The 21,484-nt window shown below is 41.3% G+C and overlaps 2 protein-coding genes across 5 annotated transcripts in view; both read left to right on the plus strand.

The window, feature by feature from the left end:
* Nucleotides 1–138: 138 nt before the first annotated feature.
* On the plus strand, nt 139–7,324 carry RSAD2 (radical S-adenosyl methionine domain containing 2). The gene is made up of 6 exons (XM_050314482.1): nt 139–664; nt 856–1,017; nt 1,462–1,691; nt 2,574–2,723; nt 3,457–3,489; nt 4,041–7,324. Exons 1-6 carry the CDS (start codon nt 331–333, stop codon nt 4,203–4,205), a joined length of 1,074 nt encoding a protein of 357 aa, XP_050170439.1. The 5' UTR covers nt 139–330; the 3' UTR covers nt 4,206–7,324.
* Nucleotides 7,325–8,657: 1,333 nt separating this feature from the next.
* The window catches only part of RNF144A (ring finger protein 144A), a 64,469-nt gene continuing 51,642 nt past the window's right edge, over nt 8,658–21,484 (plus strand). For 2 of the 4 annotated variants that reach the window (XM_050314485.1, XM_050314483.1), the window contains exon 1: nt 8,677–8,814. The gene's annotated coding sequence lies outside the window, so the exon portion shown is untranslated. Of the gene's footprint in view, nt 8,815–21,484 lie in introns of all 4 variants that reach the window. The other 2 variants (XM_050314484.1, XM_050314486.1) reach the window with 2 other exon arrangements.

Below are 21,484 nucleotides of genomic sequence, written 5' to 3' on the forward strand. Positions count from 1 at the left end.
CGGGGGACACAGGCGGGGTGGGGCAGGAGAAGGAGAACATCACGCCTGCGGCTCGGTGCCAAGTTTCGTTTTTGCGGGAACGGAAAACGAAACTGAGCTGTTCCCCGTGCTCCGGCAAAGCGGGGCTGGACGGGACGGGACGGGGAGGTTTTCACCGCGCTCTTAAATGCCGAGCGGCGGGCACCTCGCTGCAGACTGCGAGCCGAGCCGGGTCAGATTGAACCGAACCGAGCCCAGCCGAACCAACTCCGGTCGAAGCGTGCCCAGGCGACTCCAAGTGAAGAGCAGCGCATCCCGCCAGGTCCAAGCCGAGCCGAACTGAGCCTAGCCATGCACCTGGTCATGCTGGCCCGGCTGCTGTCCGTAGGACGGGCGGTGCTGGCGGCGCTGCGGGGGCGGCTGAGCGCTTTGTGCTGGAGCCTGACTCCTCTCTCCCTGTCCCTGTCCCTGTCCCTGCCCTTGCCCGGCTGGCAGCGGGACTCACCCCCACGGCGGAAGCGAGAGCAGGAGTGGGACGACGCGTCCCCGACGCCCACCAGTGTCAACTACCACTTCACTCGGCAGTGCAACTACAAATGCGGCTTCTGCTTCCACACTGCCAAGACCTCCTTCGTGCTGCCCCTGGAGGAGGCCAAGAGAGGGCTGGCGATGCTCAAGGAGGCGGGTGAGTCCGGGGGAGGGGGTGCCGGTGGGAACCGGGAAGGGGAGACCCCGCAAGAGTAAGTGCCATCGAAAAAGTTATCCCAGGAACGTCCCTGTACCTTTTCATGGCGCTGCCGTGGGGCACCGATAGCATGCAGAACGAGTAGGTGATGGGCAGCAGAGGTTCATCATCTTTCTTTGGTCCTTCTCTAGGAATGGAGAAAATAAACTTCTCGGGAGGAGAACCGTTTCTTCAGGACAGAGGCGAATTTGTAGGCAAACTGGTCCAATTTTGCAAGCAGGAGTTGGAGCTCCCGAGCGTCAGCATTGTTAGCAATGGTAGCCTGATCAGAGAGCGGTGGTTCAAGAAGTACGGTAAGGAGGAACTGCTGGGCACAGCAACACTGGATGGGTTGGGGAGCCTTCGTGGGGCAGCCTCACACACAGATGGATTTGGGGGCAAGTGGGAAATGTTTTTTTAGTGGTTCACTTACAATAAATGCAAACTAAGTGTAAATACCAGTGAAATAGTGTTGACTATATTTTGCGAACACAGGCATTATACCAAAGGACTCTTTGGTATAATGATGTAATAAAACAATAGCTCAGCCTGTCTCCATAATGCTGGTGACTGACACACTCAAACTATGTGTTTTGACACTGCTGTTGCTGTGGTTTTTGCGGATGATGGAATGACTCCACAGAACTGTATTTACATGTCACTTCATGACAGATGATAAGGAAGTGAAAGTGGGCAGATTCCTGACAGCTTTTAGCTGAGGGACTGGATATTAATCAATTTTTAAAACTTGTTTTCAGGTGAATATTTGGACATTCTGGCAATTTCATGCGATAGTTTTGATGAGGATGTCAACGTTTTAATTGGCCGTGGTCAAGGAAAGAAGAACCACGTGGAAAATCTGCATAAACTGAGACAGTGGTGCCGAGAGTATGCTGTTGCTTTCAAAATAAATTCGGTGATCAACAGATTTAATGTTGAGGAAGATATGAATGAGCAGATCAAGGCACTCAATCCTGTGCGCTGGAAGGTAAGAAAGTAGTGTATACAATAGGTTTCTTGTTCAAAGAAAAGCAATAATGAGGTTTTGGAGTTGTTTGAATGTCTAATGACCTCTGTCAGATCTCCAGCTCCAGCTTGGGATGGTGTTAGGGGTCTTCTTGTCAATGTTGCATGGTGTTGAGACAGGTTCTGTCTCATTCTGCACTTGCATGGAGCCTAGTATGTCAAGAATCTTTTTTTTTTTTTTTTTTTTTTGGTGATACGTACAGAAAAATTACTATTTCAGTGTATGTAGATATAGGGATTTTATGATATTAAAATTAATATAGAAGGTCTTTAGGTTTGAAAATGTGTCATGTTGTAGAGAAAATGAAAAATCAGTATACAATGATACATCAGAGTCAATATATTGTTAACAAGATAAGTGTACATTAATGTTCTTTTATAGAGTATCAGCAGTTAATGTACATATATTTTTTATTAGAAATGCATTAAATACATTATGTTTCAATTTGAAAATGGGTAGAGGTAATGTGACATAAATATGGGAGAACTTGTGGAATAATTTCTCATTATTTGCTTCATGGCAATTGTTATACACACAGAATTTCTCAGGAAAAAAACCAAAACAAACACTTGAAGTGAAATCTATCCTACTAAAGGATAGTACTGAAAATGATAATTTAGAACATATAGAACTCTATAATTGTTAATTTGCTAAAAATAAATCTGCACCGTGCCCTTTGTGTAGTATTCAGTTATCACATTTTGTGTCATTGTAGCCCCATCGACAGAAAAATTAAAGACATTGCTACTGAGACAAATCAAGACTTTTATCATGGGGACAGTCTCTGACATCCTCAAGGCAAATGAAAATGTAAAATCTTAACCAGGTGCCTTCTGTTTTCAGGTATTCCAGTGCCTGCTCATCGAAGGGGAGAACAGTGGTGAGGATGCGCTAAGAGAAGCAGAAAAATTTGTTATTAGCGATGAAGACTTTGAACGATTCCTGGATCGCCACAAAGATGTCTCCTGTTTGGTACCTGAATCTAATCAGAAGGTAAAAATTAAACTGTCCTTCTGTAAGTTTATTTTCAAATAATGTTGGAAAATTGGAAAGGAACTAGAAACTTTCATGGCAATTAGTACTTTCCCTGTAAGTAGTGGTTTAGAAGAGGCACAGCACAACTTTATCAGCAACTGGTTTTGTTATGGTGTAAGCCAAGTTTTTAAATTTTCTTTAAGGCTTTTTATTGACCATGAAGTTATTACCAGAAAAGTAAAAACTCATTGATTCCAGTCCTACGGAAACCGGTGGGAGCACTTTTCCTCACCATGGTATAATATCCTCAAAAGGTTCAAAGTTAATAAAAACACACTTTATAGTCTAAGCATAGTTTCTAATGTCTAATAGAGATCCCTCAGCTTAAAAATTTGTTTTGAAATTGCATAATCATTCCAGCATGCAAAACTGTAAGTTCTACTGCTGTAGAAATTAATAGAAAACTTGGATATTATTTAAAACATCTTTATCCAGTTGGGCACCCACATTTCAATTAGACACTGGAGAGGTCATATTTAAGGAATTACTAGTTTATTCATATATTATTTTAGTAATTCTATCATTTATTTCTATAAATTTCATCCAAGCTCACTGAAATAGTGGTGATACAGTAACTGTTTCAAAGATTTGTATCTGACTTTGAATAGTGTTTGTTTTGTCTTTCTATTTCACCAGAATGGAATTTTAATTTTTATATTAATTTTGGGTTTTTTCTTTTGATCTATTGCAGATGAGGGATTCATACCTCATTTTGGATGAATATGTAAGTCTTTGTTTGATACTTAGTATTTGTATGCTAATATATGTGTGTATCAACAGTGATAACCAATCCAATTTACTATGCATTCTATAGAACAATTTTACCATGTAGTACAAGGAATAGATGTGATTTATTCCCATCAGACATAGTAAGAACTTTATTATAGTATGAGCTGAGGAGAACTTGCAATCAGGTTGCATGCATGATGATTGCATCACAAATTTAAAGTGTAGATGTCTATTTCTGGAGGACATCTTTGCTTCTTTTCTTTAATTTAAAAATTCAGAACATGCTCTGAAAATTAAGTTTCAAAGTGCCTACCTAGTTTATGTGTAACTGAAGAGCCAGTCTTCAGGAATTATGGTATTGCTTTGTTCCTTCTAAGGTATACCATGTGTCTAACCATGAGCTTCTGAGCCTTCTAAGGACTAGAGTGAAACTTTTCATGCACTTACATAGGCTTTTGTGGGATTGCAGTGCAACTTGTTTAATTCTGTGGGAAAGTTAAGTTTTTGCAAATTGACTTCTTAATGTCTTATCTATTGATGTTCCAGATGCGTTTTCTAAACTGTAGAAATGGACGGAAAGAGCCTTCCAAGTCTATCCTAGATGTTGGTGTGGAAGCAGCAATAAAATTCAGTGGATTTGATGAGAAGATGTTCCTAACAAGAGGAGGAAAGTATGTGTGGAGTAAAGCCGACATGAAACTAGACTGGTAACTCAACACATTGAGTTAGGGCAGTGCATTATGTAAAGAAAATGTGTTTGTATATTGAGTGTATACATGTATCTAATGCTTTTAACTACACTTGGTATATTATACAGACTGATGTTCAGTATAACTGTATGTGAATGTGTTACATGTTTTTTAAATGCAGATTATGTACTTTTATTTTATTGAGCATGACAATACTTTCAGAGCTTTCACAGGAACAGATCTCTGAAACAAACTTTCTAATCCATTTTATGAAGGACTTAAGAGCAAACTGTTAACATAATGTCATGCAGTAAATGTTTTTAAAATACTACATGAGTGTGCATGCCAGATAAATCAAACCCCACCCCAGTCTCTACTTCATTCTAAACAACTGTAATGATGTAGAAGTGAAAACTCTTATCAGGGAATGCATTCTGCCTGTTTCTCAGGGAAAGGTGGATTGCAGTTCCTCGGTAGGTCACAAGAGGGCCAGCTGGCAGGCCACTGGAAGCACCACCTGCCTTTTTCGGGTGTAACAGAGGGTCAGAATCTAGGAATCATTATATGTAATAATGTATTTAAAAGGAAATCAAGACGAAAAACTTGGCCATTCTCATTTTTTAAGATTTAATTACAAAAGTATCTGGTTTTATTCTCCCTCTCCACCATACACACACACAACATTTGCAAAAGTCTTGGGGGATATAAATTTCTGTAAAAAAATATTTTTAGTTATGAAAGAATATTGTATTTGTCCATCCTAAAACCTAGAAGTATGTTCTACCTAATGATAAACAACTTCTTATTTTACATTGGCAATGGCCTTAGTTCTAATATTTACAGTGAGAATGTTTGCATTTTATTAATTCTTCCATTTTCCTTTTATCTGTAAATATTGATTTATTATTTTTAATATTTTTTCCTCTCTGCATGCATACAGTTTTGATGAAAATTCCTTCTTAATTAATACTGTAGCACAACCTAACATGAATCTTCTGTTGCATAGTGGCTTTTTATTTTGCTAAACCATGGAATTAAAACCAGAAAAGTTCATATCTCATGTAACCTTGCTTTAAAGGTTGCTTGGTTTAGTAATTATTTTATCTTGCTGGTTGCAAAGCTGCAGATATTAAATGAAGTTAATTGGGGTTTGTGATAGCTGCCTTTGATTAAGAGTTTGCAGCATCAATATAAAATAAAGAAAAAGAAGAAAAAATAGTCTTAAATACTACCCTCATTCTTGGGTTTCTGGCAATTGTCATGGCTTTATAATAGCAGTTTTTCAAATTTAACTAGTCCCATCCTCCTTCTGTTTGAAGGGAATGGGGATAAGCATTGCAGAGAGCAGAAGTGAGCTGGCACTACTCATTCATCCTGTCCATTGAATGTCTGGACTGTCTCACACTTCTAAATATTTGCAGCAGCTGGGAGTCAGCAGGCATTAAATGTATCACACACAGAAAATGACACCTTTTTCCTTTTTTCTTTTTTTCTGGTAATGTTAGCTGACTTTTTGTTTTGAAATGTTTTTGAGAGAAATATTTTGCATTCACCTAGTGCATCTTCAAAGTTGAAGGGGAAAGTACTTAAGTAGAAGCTGCTGCTCCAAATATGCTGTGAAAATGTTTCCATTTATAATTCCTTCAGTTTCTATTTTTACTATCCTAACTGTTAAGTGTACTCAGTGGTGATCTTTTTTCTCTATGTATTTTGCATTTTGCAATCACAACACTTCCTAGACACATTTTAGTTTTTTTTTTCCCCCTTCTACTAATAGTAAGTGGCATTTAAAATGTGACCTACACACATTAACCCCACCATCTTTTGGCAGCTGTTTCACTGTCCTCAGCTGGAGTTCTGCCTGAGTAGCTACTACGGACAGTGCAAATTTATGTAACTGGGGTTTGACTTCCTCTGCGTTCCCACTGCTCAAATGTTAAATCTAGCCTCTTCCTCAGCACCTATGCTGCATGATAGAAAAGGAGCATTTTCCTTTGCTGCTGGCTCAGTCCCAGCACAGGGAAGGATTTAGTGCAGCAATGTACCAGTAAATCTACCAGCTTGCAGCTTCTGCAGGAAATGCCAGCTGTAGCACAGCACGCAGATGTGAGTTACACAAACTCCCCTTCAGACCCAAAATTTCTGCCATTCTTTGCATCTTACTCTGTAAATGGCTATTCCTTTGCTTCCTCTGTGCTTACAGAGGAAGCTGCAGGAGAAACAAAACGGAGCTGAAAATGTCAAAATCCAGTAAATCATGTAAAGACATTGAAGACGGCTTTTATCAAAAGGTTCTAAGTTCTTATCTTCTTAAAAGGATTAAAGATTTTGCATCACCTCTTGCTACCATACATAATTAAGAAAAAGGTTTCTGTTTCGTGTGATATTCTTTTTCAAAGGAAACACCAGTTGTGTACATTGGAAATGAAGAATTTGACATTACACAGTTCGACTGAAAGTCATTTAAGTTGATGAATAACTATTGGTATTTTTATATGCAAAATTCAGTGTTGTGTAAAACGTTGGGGTTTTTTCCTACAGCTTGATTAATCTAGTTTTTTGGGGGGAGGGTTAATTTACAAACACAGTTCATATTGGACCAAAAATAGACTTTAGGCTTTCATGATGTAGTTGGGCCTAAATTTCAGCACAGGACTAGAAAAACAAAACTGAATTTAGTAGGGCCACTCCCAGGCTTAGCAATTACAGGTACATCTTGACCCTGAAAAGTCAGGATTAAATCTATTGAGTCTTGTGAACACAGATATGCTCAATTGTATTTTCATGTGTAATCTCATAGTATTGCAGCTAAGGACTTACATAAGATGCTGAATTGGGAAGGAACTGATGCTGTAGTGTAGTAGTGTACTAGCATTACAGAGCTGTTCCTATTTGTAAAAAATTTGTATAGAATGAGTGTTTGGGGAACTAACTTCTGATAAAATTATGACTATACCTTGGGCAATGAGTAAAATTGTCACTTAAAATGCACTTTAGGATACCCTCTTTTTCAGTGACAAGGATGCTGATATATTTGAGTGTTACAAAAGATGAATTTTGTAATGATGTTGTCAAATAATTATCACTAAGTATTTCACATGAGTATGTGGCACATTTCAATAAATGTTTCTATTTTCTTAAGTTTGGTTATTTTGGTTTTGCGTTTTGTTTGTTAGTTTATTTGTTTTTGTAATACAACCCATAGTTTCAGAATGTATGTCTGCATTCACAAGAGATCTGTAATTCAGAATGCAGTCCATATTAGCAAGGGGAGATGCTTGCACAGTGCCAAGGACAGCATCTAGGCTGAAATGGAGGACAATAGTGGTGATTTTCCTTGTGATGAAAGGCATTTGTTACAAGCCTGAGTGGACTGGGTTGTGCTGGGAAGAAGCCAGTTCAAATACCTTGTGCTATTCGGGTGACAGGCGCTACGAAAGACACAGCCACCCATAAACATCTGAGGACAAAAACAGATTATCTTCTGTCATGGTAAATAAGAGAGAAAAGCCAGTCTATTTAGAAGACCGAAGACAAGCAGCTTCTCAAGCTCATCTCCCCTCTGGAGGCTCAGTGCAAACTCTGGTACTAGACAACGCGAAATCGACCTTTCCACAGTATTTTAGCTGCATGTGAAAGCTTAATCTTTTACCCCTCCCTTTGCCTTTTTTTGTTTTGTTTTGTTTGTTTTTTGTTCCCTGCACATTGAGGTGGGGTGAGGGTGCCCAGGAGCAGCGCCGCAGCGAGATGCTGTGTGTGTGTCACTCCCGGGGCTGCTGTGTTTTGTGTGTCACCACACAGCTGTTGTGTGTGTGGGGGGTTGCTGTGTTTAGTGTGTTTGTCACCCCCGAGGCCGCTGTGCTGTGTGTGTGTCACCCCCGGGGTTGTTACTGGGTTCTCTCACCCCCGGCGCGGCCCGGGCGAGGGCTGAGCGGCGCCGCGGTGAATCCACCAGGCATCTCCCGGTTCCAGCTCCGTGCGGCTCCTGCCGTGCCTGTCGGAGGAGGACCGGCCCTTCACCCGTTCACGCACCAACAACAGGGAGGCATGGACAGCGCTCGCAGCAGAACCCTACCCGTCATGGTTCCCGTGCTTTTCCCTCCTTCCTTCCCCGGCAAAAAGGACAAACCCCCCGCCCTCTCTGCACCACCAGCCCCCGTCGCTCTCTCCGGCCGCCAAAAGACCTGCTGGGCCGGGGCCGTTACGCTCGGGTAACCCAAGGTAATATTCCTTACAACAGACTAAAAACCGCACAGTAAAATCGCCGGCTCGGCTCGGCACTCCCGGGCCGGCGCCCCCATCCCGCCCGGCGCTGCCAAGCAGGAAATCCCGGGATCCCTGCGCCCGCCGCCGCCAGGGGGCGCCGCTGTGCCTGGCGTGGCGCGGCCGCTTCAAAGCAGGCGGCGGCGGGAGGCGGTGGTTTAATGGCGCCCGCCCCCGCCCGCCCTCCTCGCCCGCCCCCGCCGCAGAAAAGCCCGGGAGCGGCGCTCGCCGCGCACACTCGGGCTCCGCGGGGGGTGGAGACCATGGGTGGGGCGGTGTCGCCCTGCCGCGGCTCCGCGGGATAGCGGGGGACAGCGCCGCATACCGCCCGCGGGCCGCCCCGCGCCGGCAGCGGCTGGAGCGGCACGGTAAGGGCGGGCGGGGGAGCCGGCGCGGCGGGAGTGGGGAGCCCGGGCCGGGCTGGGGTGGGGGAGCCTACCGGGGCGGTGGGGGTGTTGTCGTTCCCCCCGGTGGGGCGGCCGGAGGCGGTGCCGGACCGCGCGGGGCTCCCCCGGCCCCTTACGTAAAGGGCTGTGCCGGGCGCTCCCCGTGGCGGGGGTGCCGCAGGGAGCGGCGGCGTTGTTATCCCGCTGCCCTCCGGCTCCCGGAGCCCCCGGGCGGTGTGTGGGGAGCGGTGCCTGGCCGCGGGCAGGGTACGGCGGGAGCGCTGCAGTGGGTTCGCAGTGACAGCGGCTCCGCGGAGCCCCGTGTGCTCTGCCCGGGGGTTTCCGTGAAGGAGCTGAAGCGTCTCGGAAGAGCCCCGCGCCCTGGAGCGCGGCGGCCTCTCCTGGGGGGAGCGGGAATTAAGTAAAGGGGTGTGTGAAGTGCCTTTCCCTGCCGGTGTTCTCGGATACGAGCGAGGTGTGCGGCGTGGGGAGAAATCGGTTCGTTGGGGTTTCAGCGGTGGAAAAAGTAGGAGTAAGGCTCGCTTTTTCTTTCTCTCGCTGAGCTGAGGAGATGTCACCGTTACTTTTTTGAGGTGTCGGAAGTAACGATAACGAGGTTGCCTCCGACCCCCTAGATCGCCAATTTCCTTTTAAATCAAGGGTATCCTGTTCCTGAAAAGATCAGGCCTTGCATCGTGTGTTTATGGCTTCTATAGAACTGGAACAGGGAGTGTCAACGGGGCAGGCTGATGGAAGAAGATACAAGCTGTTTGTATTTTTGCTGTATTCTTGGAAATACTGTCGCTTCTGCATTGGAACATAATATTCCCTGTTCTGCAACAGGCATTAATGATGATTTATAAATAGATCCATTTGTTTATATTGTTCCCCATGTAGCCAAACAAGTGTTTACATTGTGAAAAGGCTTGCTTCATTTCACATTAGCTTATCAGTGCCTACCCAGGAGTGGCTACAGCTGAGGCTGCATGTTCTTGGACAGAGTGCTACCGGAGAGATTGTATCAGTAGCTTAAACTTCTGGTGGCCTGGCCTGGTGTGTGCTTCTCTTAAAAGCATCAAATGTAGTGAAGGTGGAGAGGGGAGGGTGTGCGGGGTTGTGGTGTCCTGAGGGGCAGATTTATGCATTTAAAGAAGATGCTTTGTTTATACTTAGAAGGGACTTAACGGTGTGGGAGAACTTAAGTTGCTTTTTACTGGTAGTGGGACATCAGACAAAGTGACCTGACTTGAAGTTTATTAAATACCCAACAGAAACAAGATCAAGTGAGAAGGTGGGAGAGAGAAATAATTCCTTTTGTTTAGGAGTTGTTGGGAAGAAGTTGTATTTCTGTTCTCCCCTCCCCCCTTTCCCTGACCATCATGTCTCATTATCCTCTTGAGTAATCTGTGTATTATGAGGGGGGGAAACCATCTGTGATTGAAATACTAGTACAATGATAGGTGTTTCAGTTTGATAAAACTATTTTGAATGAGCCATCCTTGTCCTTTATGTAAAACAGTTAACTTCTAAATTTCCCTGATTCATATTCTAGGAGTTGCTAGATAAAATCATGTGTTTATTGTCTGCAATCGTTGTAGATTTTTGCTTTGGAATCACAGTGTTATGTTATCTTCACTTACTTTTTTTTGGTGTATTTTAAGGCAATAATTTGTTGAGAAAAAAAGACTATATTTGCTTAACTCCTCTTGTTTCTAATGTGTTGCTGTTGGTTTTTTTCCCTCCTGTTTTATGTTCCAAGTCTTTGTCACATTTCATGTGAGGTTTTTTAATAACTTCTTACAGCTTTTCTTTTAGTCAAGCTAAAGGACAAGGCTGCTGTCTTAAACATGAGTTTTGGCTGTGGTGTCATAGAGTGGGTATGAATGGCTTCAGTGTATCTGCTGTATTTACAAGTATGCTCTCATAGGCTGGCAGAAAACTCTTGTTTGCCCTCCCAGTGCTGATTCAGGGAAAAATAATAGCTCTGATCATCCCACAGCTTAGTCTGCAAATGTAGACCCTTTCTCTCCTAGAGACCTGATGCAGCAGGGGAGTTGGAACCTGTTACATTGATTGCTGTGCTTCCTGTAGAGTAGTATCAATAGTTACACCTTGAGTTAGTGGTCTATGGTTTGATTAGAAACCTTTTTATATCCTGAGTTACAAAAAGGAAACTGAAAAAAATGCAAACTAATACACCACTATTTCAATAGTTTAGTGATTCTGCTAAGTCTTAGGCTGCAGTCAGCTGTTCTTATTATAAGGCAGGATCCTTTTCTGTTTTGCTTTGCAGAAATGAGCTCAAAAAATTCATCTTTCCCTGACCTTTTGAAGGAGTTCAGACAAAAAGATCATAATGACAATGTCTGCTTTCCAATCCTGATGGCTGAGGGGAGGTGTTGAAAATACACTCGTTCCTCTGGCTGTCTGCTGCAGAGTGATAGGAATGTTTTTTGTGCTTCCTAATCAAATGGTATCAGAAATGCTTACAGTTTTTCTGCATATGCAGTCAGCAAATTCTGGAGCTGACAGTGCTAATACAAAGTGCTTGTATTGTTTGATGGACCATAAGTGTCCTTTCTCAAAAGTCTGAAGAAAATGAGGAACAGAGTAAGTGAACCAATATCTCTGATAACTTTATTTACTGTGATGAAAAAAATTCCCATCAGATGGTTCTGGGCTTGGCATGACAATGTTACTGCCGCCTTATAGGATCATTTAATCATTTTGTTCAAAAAATAGCAAGTTATTGGTAGCTTTTTGCATTAAAGTACCTTGCTGTTATCCTACAGGTATCACTAAGACAGTTTAATACAAGTACTTCCTGTTTCTATTAAATGGAAGTGACTTGTGATTGAAGAAATGCACTAAAACTTACTTAATATAACCTTTTCCTTCTGTATGATATCCAAAGGTTAGTTTGTAATACTTGGGAGTGAAGTTGGGTCTTTCGGGTTGTCTGAAAAATAAGATTCTAAGTTACCATGTTCAGGCACAATTTTTTTCACTACTTACAAATTTAGCTTTGTTTGCACTGATCACTGCTTTGCTTGTGAGAAGCTAGATTCCATAGTTTTGGAGTCTTTATTCTTGAGTTTCACTTGGAAATTTTACTGACTGTAAAATTGTTCTGTTTTTGCTGTAGTATTGAGGTTATTTCCTGTTATCATAAAACTCCATAAAAACTGCAAGCTGTGAAAACTATTGCGGTGGTTCTTGGAGACAGTTTCAGCTGAACTGCCTTCATCTCAACTCCAGTCTCTAATAAATAGGTCATATACATCATAAGAATTGTATAATACCTGACAACTGTTGTACACATTCAACCCTTGTGGAGGACTCTTAGCTAGTGAGGAATATGAAGATGAAATTAGGAAAATGTATTAAGGCCAAAATTCAATATTGGCCCACCGGAATCTGCTACATGACCAGCTTCTTCCTATTCTTATAATTTCTGCTGTTGATGTTTAGCAGTTGATTTACTTCATGTTTGATTGCTGGTTAGACTCTGTGCAGATTTCATAACCTCACAGATATTTATTTCCTTTTGTATATATAGTTATTTATATGTATATATAAAACTTTTGCTATATATGATATTTTGTTATGTACTGTTTTATATATATATAAAACCAAATATTTTTTAATCCTGAATTTCTCTAAACAGCATCTAATAGGGGACAGATCTTATCAAAATTTTTGCAGAATTATCAGAAGTGATTGCATTCTGTCCCACTTACCTTTAACACTTCCAGTGGTGGGGGGTTGGACTAGATGATCTTGAAAGGTCCCCTTCTAACTCAAACCATTCTATGAGGAACCTGGAACTATTTCACTTTTAAGTGGTATTTAAGAGAGTCTTTCTGATGGATTAAGCTTTCAGTTCTCAGCCTAGGTGTACCTGGTAGCTGGCTGCTGAAGCTACACATGCAGCATGATCCCCAGAGTAACTCAGGGTGGTGGATCTGCCGTGGCCCTGGGCCTGTAGTATAGGCAGATGCTCTTGCTTGAAGGACTTTTGGGAAGTGCCCAGATGTTGCCAGTTCCCATGGGGTGTTACAGGCCCTGCCAGGAGGATTTCACACCGTTTTCAGTCAGGGCTGTCTCCCTGCAGTGACCACACAGGGTAGCTGTGGTGGTGTGGGTGAGCAGAGCCTGTTCCTTGCACAAATGCTACCTCCTGGGGATGACAGGAAAGGGTCTTGCGATATTGCTTAAAGCAACTATATTTTTCTAGGCCTGATGCTTTAGACAACATTTGTCCTCTTAGGAGGAACATGAATGTTATTTAACTCCAGTTTTCCTTTTATTGCTACTTAAGGAAACAATGTTCCCCTTCATCTCTCTATACCCGTATTAAGAAATACATCCATCCAGACAGAATGAGAGCGATGCTCTGCGACTTGTGCAGTCAGGCTTATGTCTCCAGCACAGTCGCTGCAAACTCAAGACCAAGCTATTTGCAGTCAGTGTTATGTTTTTATATATATTTTTAGCCTTGTTTTCTGAGAAAATAGAGATTGCATGCAACTCTTTCTGTGAATGTCTTATTTCACTCTTGCTCTTCTAAATCTTTTGAGCCATTCCAGTTGCATTTTTGTGAGGGTAGAAGCTTACTCCAATAAACCTACAGTTTTCTGGCAGTAGGTAGCCTCAGCAGATGGAAAGATGCCTGCTGAAGGAGAAATTGAAGTCTGAGCTCTTCCTACAAATTTGACACACATTCCTAGGAAACTGGATTTTACTGGCTCAGTTGCTTACGAATCAACTTACATTGTGCTCCTATTTTTGACATTGTCTCAAATTAGACTGTTACTTCCTTTTTGGTTATTTTTGTAACAGTTCTGAATATGGAAGAAGAGCAAGTATTTAGTCTTTAGCCCCAAATAGCTTTATAATGTTGCAAAAAGTGCATGATGAGAAAGGAAAGGTTCTTTGGTTTTTTTAAAACATTTTATTACTGTTCTTCATACATGTTCTACTTATGCAAATTCTTATTTTAAAATAGTTATTTTAACTCCTATTAATTTTGCCTTGTAGTAGCAATTTTTTAGACACACAGAAACTTTTAGGATTCTTATAACTGTATTGTATGAAGATTGCTCCCCCAGTGGAACATAACTTGATAGGACACAAACTGAAACAGTTTAGTCTTATTTCTGTATTTCTCCTCAGTATTTATTTTGTGTAAACAGGCCCTTTGTGACCATTTCAGTTAGCTGATCACTTTTGCACTCTAGTATCTGTTGATTACATCTTATGGTCTTTTTTCTCTTGTCATGCTGACTTGTTTAATGTTGGACCGTCATTTTCCTTCATGAATAATGCATTTCTTGTCATGCAGTTGGAGCTTAGAGGAGAAAACACCTACACCTACTTTCTTTACATTAATTATGCATTACTTTTACCTTTGATGTGTACTGTCCTTACTTTTGTGGAAAAAGTACTGACCAAAGGTACATGATGAGGATGTGGAAGGTATCTTAGATTTGTGGAAAGGCAGACCATATTTAAATTTAAAAAAACCAAACCATATATTTTATTAAAGCTTTTCACTTTTTTGTTTGTCCTTCTGATATTTGTTGCTCTTAGATTTTGAAAGATGTGTAGGTGACATTTCTTCTCTACTTCAAATTACTAGGCTATGCTTGTGTCAATTACTCTTTCCTATTTGTGTATATGTCTTGCTGTCTCGCAAAGATGTAGTGACAACATTCACTAGACCTCACTAACCGTAGCTGGAAAGCTGGGAGAGGTAGGATAACCACAGTCACAGCTACAGGATACACATGCCAGCTTAGGTGAGCCATTGGTGCCCATTTCATCTTAAAGTTTGGTCTTAGCTGATGCTCAGGACCAGATTTGGAACCTGCTGGGCTCTGGCTTGCACCTAAAACCGAGCTGAGGTCATATGCTTTGTGCCTCAGAAGTTGCAGGTAAAACAGACCAGTCAGCTCTTCGTATGAATGACTGAGAAATGAACTGTGTACAGGTTGTTAAGCACACCTTGGTGGTGAACCTTGTAGTTGCTACATGAGTTGAAACCAACCACTTCCTGAGGGTGCAGTATGTATTATCTTATCTGCAGCTCTGATTGTAAACAGTTAAAAACCTTCTAGGTTTGTGGACGTTCATCCATTCTAACTCACCTACAGGATGTAAGTTTATCTCAAGGCTACAAGCTTGTTTGTTTGTCTTTATCTTGTGATGTGACAGCCACTGGCCTTTGGAAAGGTTACTCGAGGAACACTGGTGCCATGTGGAGCTTGCACTAAGCAGTGCTGCTGACCCTGGCACCTCTCCATGGTGTTGTTGGCTCCCTGTATGTGTTCAATTGTGCCCTGTACTTTGGATCCTTTTGACTCCGAGGGGCCTGTTCTCTCACACTATGAACAGTGTGAGTTCATCCTTCTCTCTACCGTATGTAGTTTCTCACATCCACTGCTTGTTGGAGCAGACATTGCTGCTGTCACTGGCCATCAGCTATGGCTGTGTTCAGAATATTTAACCTCCTGTTATCTCCTTCCTTCCATAATGTGGTGTCCCACTAGGGCAGTAGCATTGGCCACTTAACTTTGCATGGATTTATGTTTGAAAATCCATTCTCAAATGTTTTACCCCTGACTGTTATTAAGCATGAAAAATAATAGTTCTTGGTTGTTTTACTATCTATCCCCTTCATTAGGAGGGTAATAGCCCACTTCTCTGTCTTCTGTTCTTCTTTTGTTCCAGGTTGTCACTGTCTTAAAAAAAAAAAAAATCACTTCAGAGGGAGCAACAGGATAATTCTAGCTTCATTTCATGTTACATATTTAGCCTAAAATCGAACTATGAGAAATTCATAGACGACTCGTAAATCCGAAGAGTGTGATAGTCTTTTTAGCAAACTGTCAGTTCGTACTAAACATTTGCATCAATCACTTAACATTTCCGTTAGCTCCTTAAAAAACTGAAGTTCACAGGTTTGAATGAAATCCAATAGTTATGGCTGTATTCCCTTGCTTTTAGATTTAGACTACTGCTATGAAGCTTTTTTTATAGTTACAGGTAAATGTATTTTCAGGGGCTGCTCTTTCCTGCAGAGTTCACTGTTTTACTCTCTTGTCTGAAAGGTCTGCATGGGTTTTTATGGGGGTTTCTTTGGTTTGGTTTTGTTTCCTGTGGTCCATGATTCTACTGTAGTGTTCTCCAGACCAACATAGGCCTGTCCTTGTAACTTTCATTAATAGGAATTGGTTTTGGATGGGATGATTCAACACAGCTGCCAGTATAAAGAACAGTCAAACCATCGTGCCCCCTCATTGTGCTAATAATAGTGATGTACCATTTTGCTGGCAGACAACGCTGCTGACAGTGGCAGCTTCAGGAGGGATCACTAGAAGGGCAGCAGGATCAGTCAGGATCTCTGCTTTTTCCCTCTCACCTTAGTGTCTTTTCTCGTGCACCTTCATTTCTCACCCCGTGAGACGGAACCATTCTTTTCATTGAAATAACAGCATGTTTGCACTGTGGTATCAATGAGTTCCAATCTTGAACTGTGGAAGAAGGGTAAAGATGGTGCTATTTTTGGAGGGGAAAAAACCCCACAAAACCCTCTGCAAAACAAAACAGGTCTTATGCTATCCTAGGCAGTGTTACTAAAATGGTAACCTGGAGAGTACCAGGGTAAAACAATACATGCAGGTCAGGATGTCCTATCAAAGTCACCTCAACTAATGTGAGAATACACTTTTCTCAATACCAAGAGAGCTTTCATATGATTCCCTTAACATGGGACTTATCCAGCCCTATTGAGTATGAAGAATTCACAGTATCTAGAGTTATATACAAAGAGAGGAAATTGCTCTCCTCAAAAAAAAAATCTTTACAAAGAAACTTAAAACAAGTAGGCTTAAATGAAAGATGGTATATATCTGAGCTCTTGAATTTTCAATTCAAAAAATTGAGAAAGGTTGCAGGAAGCTTGTATCTGACATCAACAAATAGGTCTTCCTAGAAGTGTGTGGGAAATGCTCTTTATAGGAGCTGTAGACCTTGGTTTTGGTATTTCATGTTACCTAAAGTCTGTCGGCTGTCCAGCTGTTACAGTGCTTGTGTGGGGGAAAATCAGAGGCTACTCAACTGTATCCCACCCAGACATTCATCAGAGCTTTGATTATTTTCATTCAGTGAAAATATACAGAACTGTACTAGCTGAAAATGGTAAGTTCTGTAACAAGACAATAAATAATTTAAAAGACTAATGTTTCTATTTTATATAGACATCTTATTTTTCAATATATGCATCAGGTAAAGTACATAATGTTTTGATGCATTTGTTAAATGCTCAAGAGGGTCTTCTGTGATTGCATCATTAGGTTCTTAGGGAGTCTAAGTGCCAAATTCACTTTCACTTTAATTGAGGTGGCTTCTGGCATTTAAAACTATTATATATCTACGGTGATGGAAAGTCTACAGGGATTGGAAAAGATTCCCTCATTTAGTGGAGAATTTTTTTTCTGAATATACTGTTTTCATATTTCTCTGAAACAAGTTGTGTTTCATAATAATAACAAAAAAAACCTCCTCCAGTTCAATTTTTTTCTTCCTACTCAGCAGCCATTCAGTACATGGAAACAAGGAAATGAGGATATTTTGAAATAGGGATACTCTGCCTGAATTATTTCCAAAAATACTTACCAGTTTAAGTTTTGACATTTCCCATGGATGTTAAGGAATATAATGAAATTAAAAAAAAAATATAAGCTACTCAGAATATAATAGTGTAAATACAGTGGCTTTCCTCTTGATGCAGTATGTTTTGGCAGATGTCATCTGTTTTGGAAGTACCGCATATGCAAAGGATGCACATGCAAAGAGAGTGGCTTTGTGGCAGTCTGTCCCAAAATGAACAGGTGATGGTACATCTTAAAACTGTTTGAACTCTTAGTATGTGAAGGCTTGGTGTGCCTTTAAATGAATGAGCAGTGCTGAGAGAAGATATGAGTTATTCCAGAACCCTCTCAGAGGGTTCTCTGGTGTTAGCCATGGAGGCAGCCAGACTGAATGGGCCTTTGGCAACTGTGGTGTTATGAATTGTAGCATTGCATGCTATGCTATAAAGCAGTGCACAGAGAAGGGGCTGTGTGCCCTCTATACAGAGCTGTAGTTTCCTTCATGACAATTCCTATTTGCATCTTTCCGATCTTCTCTCACACACTGCCCCTGTGTTCTCCTATGTGTGTGTGGGGGGGTTGTTGGTTGGTTGAGTTGTTTTTGAGGCTACATAGGAAACGAAGCAGGAAACTGAAGATAAATTGTGGATCTAATTCTCTTTTCCATCCAAGAACCATAGTCCTCTCTTAACTGACAGAGTGCCCTTGGTAAATGTGCTGATACAACACAAGATATATGTATTGACAGTGACTGTGCAACTTTGATCCAACAGACATAGGGAGGATATCCCCCAAAGTTCTAGGTATACAGGGAGCATATGCTTTGGGATAACGCCATTGTATCAATTTCTTCTTGCTTCCTGTTTTGCCTTTGTTTTGGCTGTGCAACTCAGCTACCAGTAACAGTGATCAAACCACTGCCAAATAGTCCATCTGGCTTAGACTATGCAAAATGCAGTTGTACCTTTGTTCACCTCTGTGCCTTTGTCCTGTGTTGCGCAGCCACTTCATAGCCTGAAAGGAGTTGACCTATGTGTTTCTCTTTACCCAATCTGCCTCCCGTGGGCTCGACTTTCAAGAGGGAACGTAGATGCTTCCGGACTGTAGGAATGGGCATGTAGGGTGTTTAAAATGAAAAATTCCTTTTTCTTTTCTTTCAACTGAAATACTTTGTGTTTCAGTGTATCTGAGATGATCAGCAAGTTCTTTGGTCCCTTTCTGATTGACTGTCAAAATGAGGTCAGGTTAAATCTGTGTCAAATTCTGGGTCAGACCAAACCTTAGACTATTGTTTAGCTTAATTTCTTTCTAGTACTTAAAGTGAAAATAACTTTAAAAAATATTTGCAAATGGAGGAATTAAAAAATGGATTTATGTTCTCGTACGCTTCTGAGGGATGAATAGAAAAGTTGCAAAATTCAGACTTGTGTTTTACACCACTTCACCCTTCCATCCCAATCGTAGTCAAATTATTTTAATATTTTTTCCTAAAACTAGACTAGCCATGTGGAAAAAACATTTTTTTCCTACACAGTTTTAATATTGTTCCAAGTAATATGATATACCTACTCCTTCCTTTTAATAGAGATCCATAGAATATTTTGTCAACTTTACTGCATTTAGAGTTCATCTGAAAGGTGTAGGAAAGCTTGTCCAGTAAGATAAATATGAAGTGCTGATTTCATTATGTTTATAGTAGATTTTGATTTTTTTTTTTTTTTTTTTTTGCTCTTTACTGGAGAGGAAAAATATAGGGAAGGCATTTTCCATTCCAACTTTTTAATGAGCAGCTGTGTATGTGGGGGGGAATTGTTTTCTCATGAAGGCTTAATTCTGTGTGCTTTTCTATTACACATTTTAGTAAACCTGGCAGTTAAATCCAACCACCTCTTCTTAAAAGTCTAAAATGACAAGGCTTCTTTGGAAGCGCATCCAAGAGTTAGTAGAGTACTAATAGCTGTCAGGTTCAAAGCAAAGCTAGTAATTAAATCTTCTGACCTATCATGTTAGAAATGTATTATTTCCCTGTTTTCAGCACACAGTATCTCCTGTATTAGTATGAATGAATCTATTAAAATACCTTTTATCACTATGCTTTGAGCTTTTCTGTCCTTGTGAAATCACGTAGCTGCTTTCTGTAAAAAGCCTTTAAAGAGCTTCCCACATCTGATCTGATAAAAAGCATCTTATTGTTGTGAACCAGCCAGTTGAGTAGCTGTTCAACTGTGGTAACCTGAACAGCACTTGCTATGAGAAAATGGTGTGGGATATGTAAGCCAGAGGGAAGGAGGGGTAAGGGCTGTGGCAGGTGGGTAGCATCCTCCTCTATGTCAGGGAATCCATGGGAATTTCATCTCCTGGCTTGAACAACAGCACAGGCTGACTCTGCACAGCAAGGAGCTTTACCCAGAGCTTATATGCGCTTCTTCCTTCACTGAGCTGTACGCTTAAGTTTTGCTGAAGTGTTCCAGGACATAACTCTGTGTGACCTCCCTGGCCGAGGGACCGCAGGGTCTCAATTTGGTTGTGGCATGTAAATACCTCGCACAGCAGAATTTCCCTCTGACGAGTGTGTTGTGTCCCTGGCTGCTGTGGGAGCGTGGCTGCTGAGGCATCTCATCTTTCACCCTATGTCTCTTCGCTCTGTGGGTAGGGGTGACAGTGTAGGACTGTATAAAATGCTGTCTCCTGACAAGGATAATGAGGCTGGTGAAGACATCAGGTTTTGCATAATCATATGTTGTCACCACCATAAGTAAAGGTGAGAATCCAAAGCTGAAATTCTTTTGTGTGCATATAACTTGTCAAACCTCATCTTCTTCCCTATGTGTCCTTTAACATTTGTCCTTGGGACCCTGTGGCTGCCAGGCTGTGAGCTGCATCATCAGCTCTGACAGGATGGAGTGGAGAGAGATGAGTTCACGGCCATTTGTGCCTCCTAGCTACTCTTGGCTGACACAAAAATCAGATGAACCATGGTCTGTCACACAAATATAGAGCAGATCCCACAACCTTTCTTTTCACATCTGCTGCTGGTCCTGTGCTGAGACTGACACAGGTTTCGTAATTCTGCCTGTCAGCTTGTGGCTCTGTACAATAGAGCTTTCTTGTTGGGAAAACCATTACAGCACGTCAGCAAAAGCGTACCAGGTGAATGGAGCAGCAGCTGCCTGTAGAATAAACAAGTTAGATGTCTGTGAAAATAAAACTGAAAATCAAGATGCTTCAGGACTGGGCCTGGACATTTAACAGTTTAATTTCTAAGACAGAAGCTTTAAAAAAACCCACCAATTATGTTGTTTATCAGTCTGTCATTACCAGATTTTAATAATCAGTAAGTAGCCACTAAGCATTTATTTATTTCTGATGAGTAAAACCAAAGGTATGTATGCAGGAAGGGGCCAAATTCAAACAGATTTCTTGATGAAAAGTTTTCTGGACATGGGGCATTGGGGACTGCATCCTGAAAAACATCAACTCAGCAAAAGTGTTAGGGATCAGGCTGGATGCAGAACTTTTAAGGGACCAGTGCACCATTGTAGGGAGAGAAGAGAGGTCTAATTTAATACTTGTTTAATGGGATTTATAAAATAAACATATTTCTCCTTGCAATGCATTAATGGCAGTAATACTTAAATTCTGTATCCGATCCCAGTTTTCACTAGGATCTTTAAAAGGTCTTTTAAAAACGTGCAGAAGGTATAATTATCAGTGGTTAAAAAATTCCTGGAAGTGAATGTGGAAAGGATGAGGTGTGAGCAACTTTCCTTTCCCCCCACACACCTTGTTTTTATTTGTAGTTATTTGGATCCCTGTCCAGATAATTTGAGGACAGACTTTGTATCATCCAAAGACAAATGTCTAATAACTATCAAATGGATTGATTTGTCAGGTCCATCTCTGTGAGATATTTCTGTGCTGGGGATGGAGGACAAAACACTGGTAAAAAGTGATCAAGAGAAAACAGGCTGAGAAGGTTATTAAAATTATGGGAAAGG

This window comes from Myiozetetes cayanensis, unplaced genomic scaffold (genome assembly GCF_022539395.1).
Source record: "Myiozetetes cayanensis isolate MyiCay16 unplaced genomic scaffold, myiCay2020 scf2-11, whole genome shotgun sequence".
NCBI lineage: Eukaryota > Metazoa > Chordata > Aves > Passeriformes > Tyrannidae > Myiozetetes > Myiozetetes cayanensis.

Coding starts and splice junctions, on each gene's coding strand:
- RSAD2 (XM_050314482.1), top strand. CDS start 331: ATGCACCTGGTCATGCTGGCCCGGCTGCTGTCCGTAGGACGGGCGGTG. Junction 1,018..1,461: donor GCGGTGGTTCAAGAAGTACG/GTAAGGAGGAAC, acceptor ACTTGTTTTCAG/GTGAATATTTGGACATTCTG. Junction 3,490..4,040: donor ACCTCATTTTGGATGAATAT/GTAAGTCTTTGT, acceptor TTGATGTTCCAG/ATGCGTTTTCTAAACTGTAG.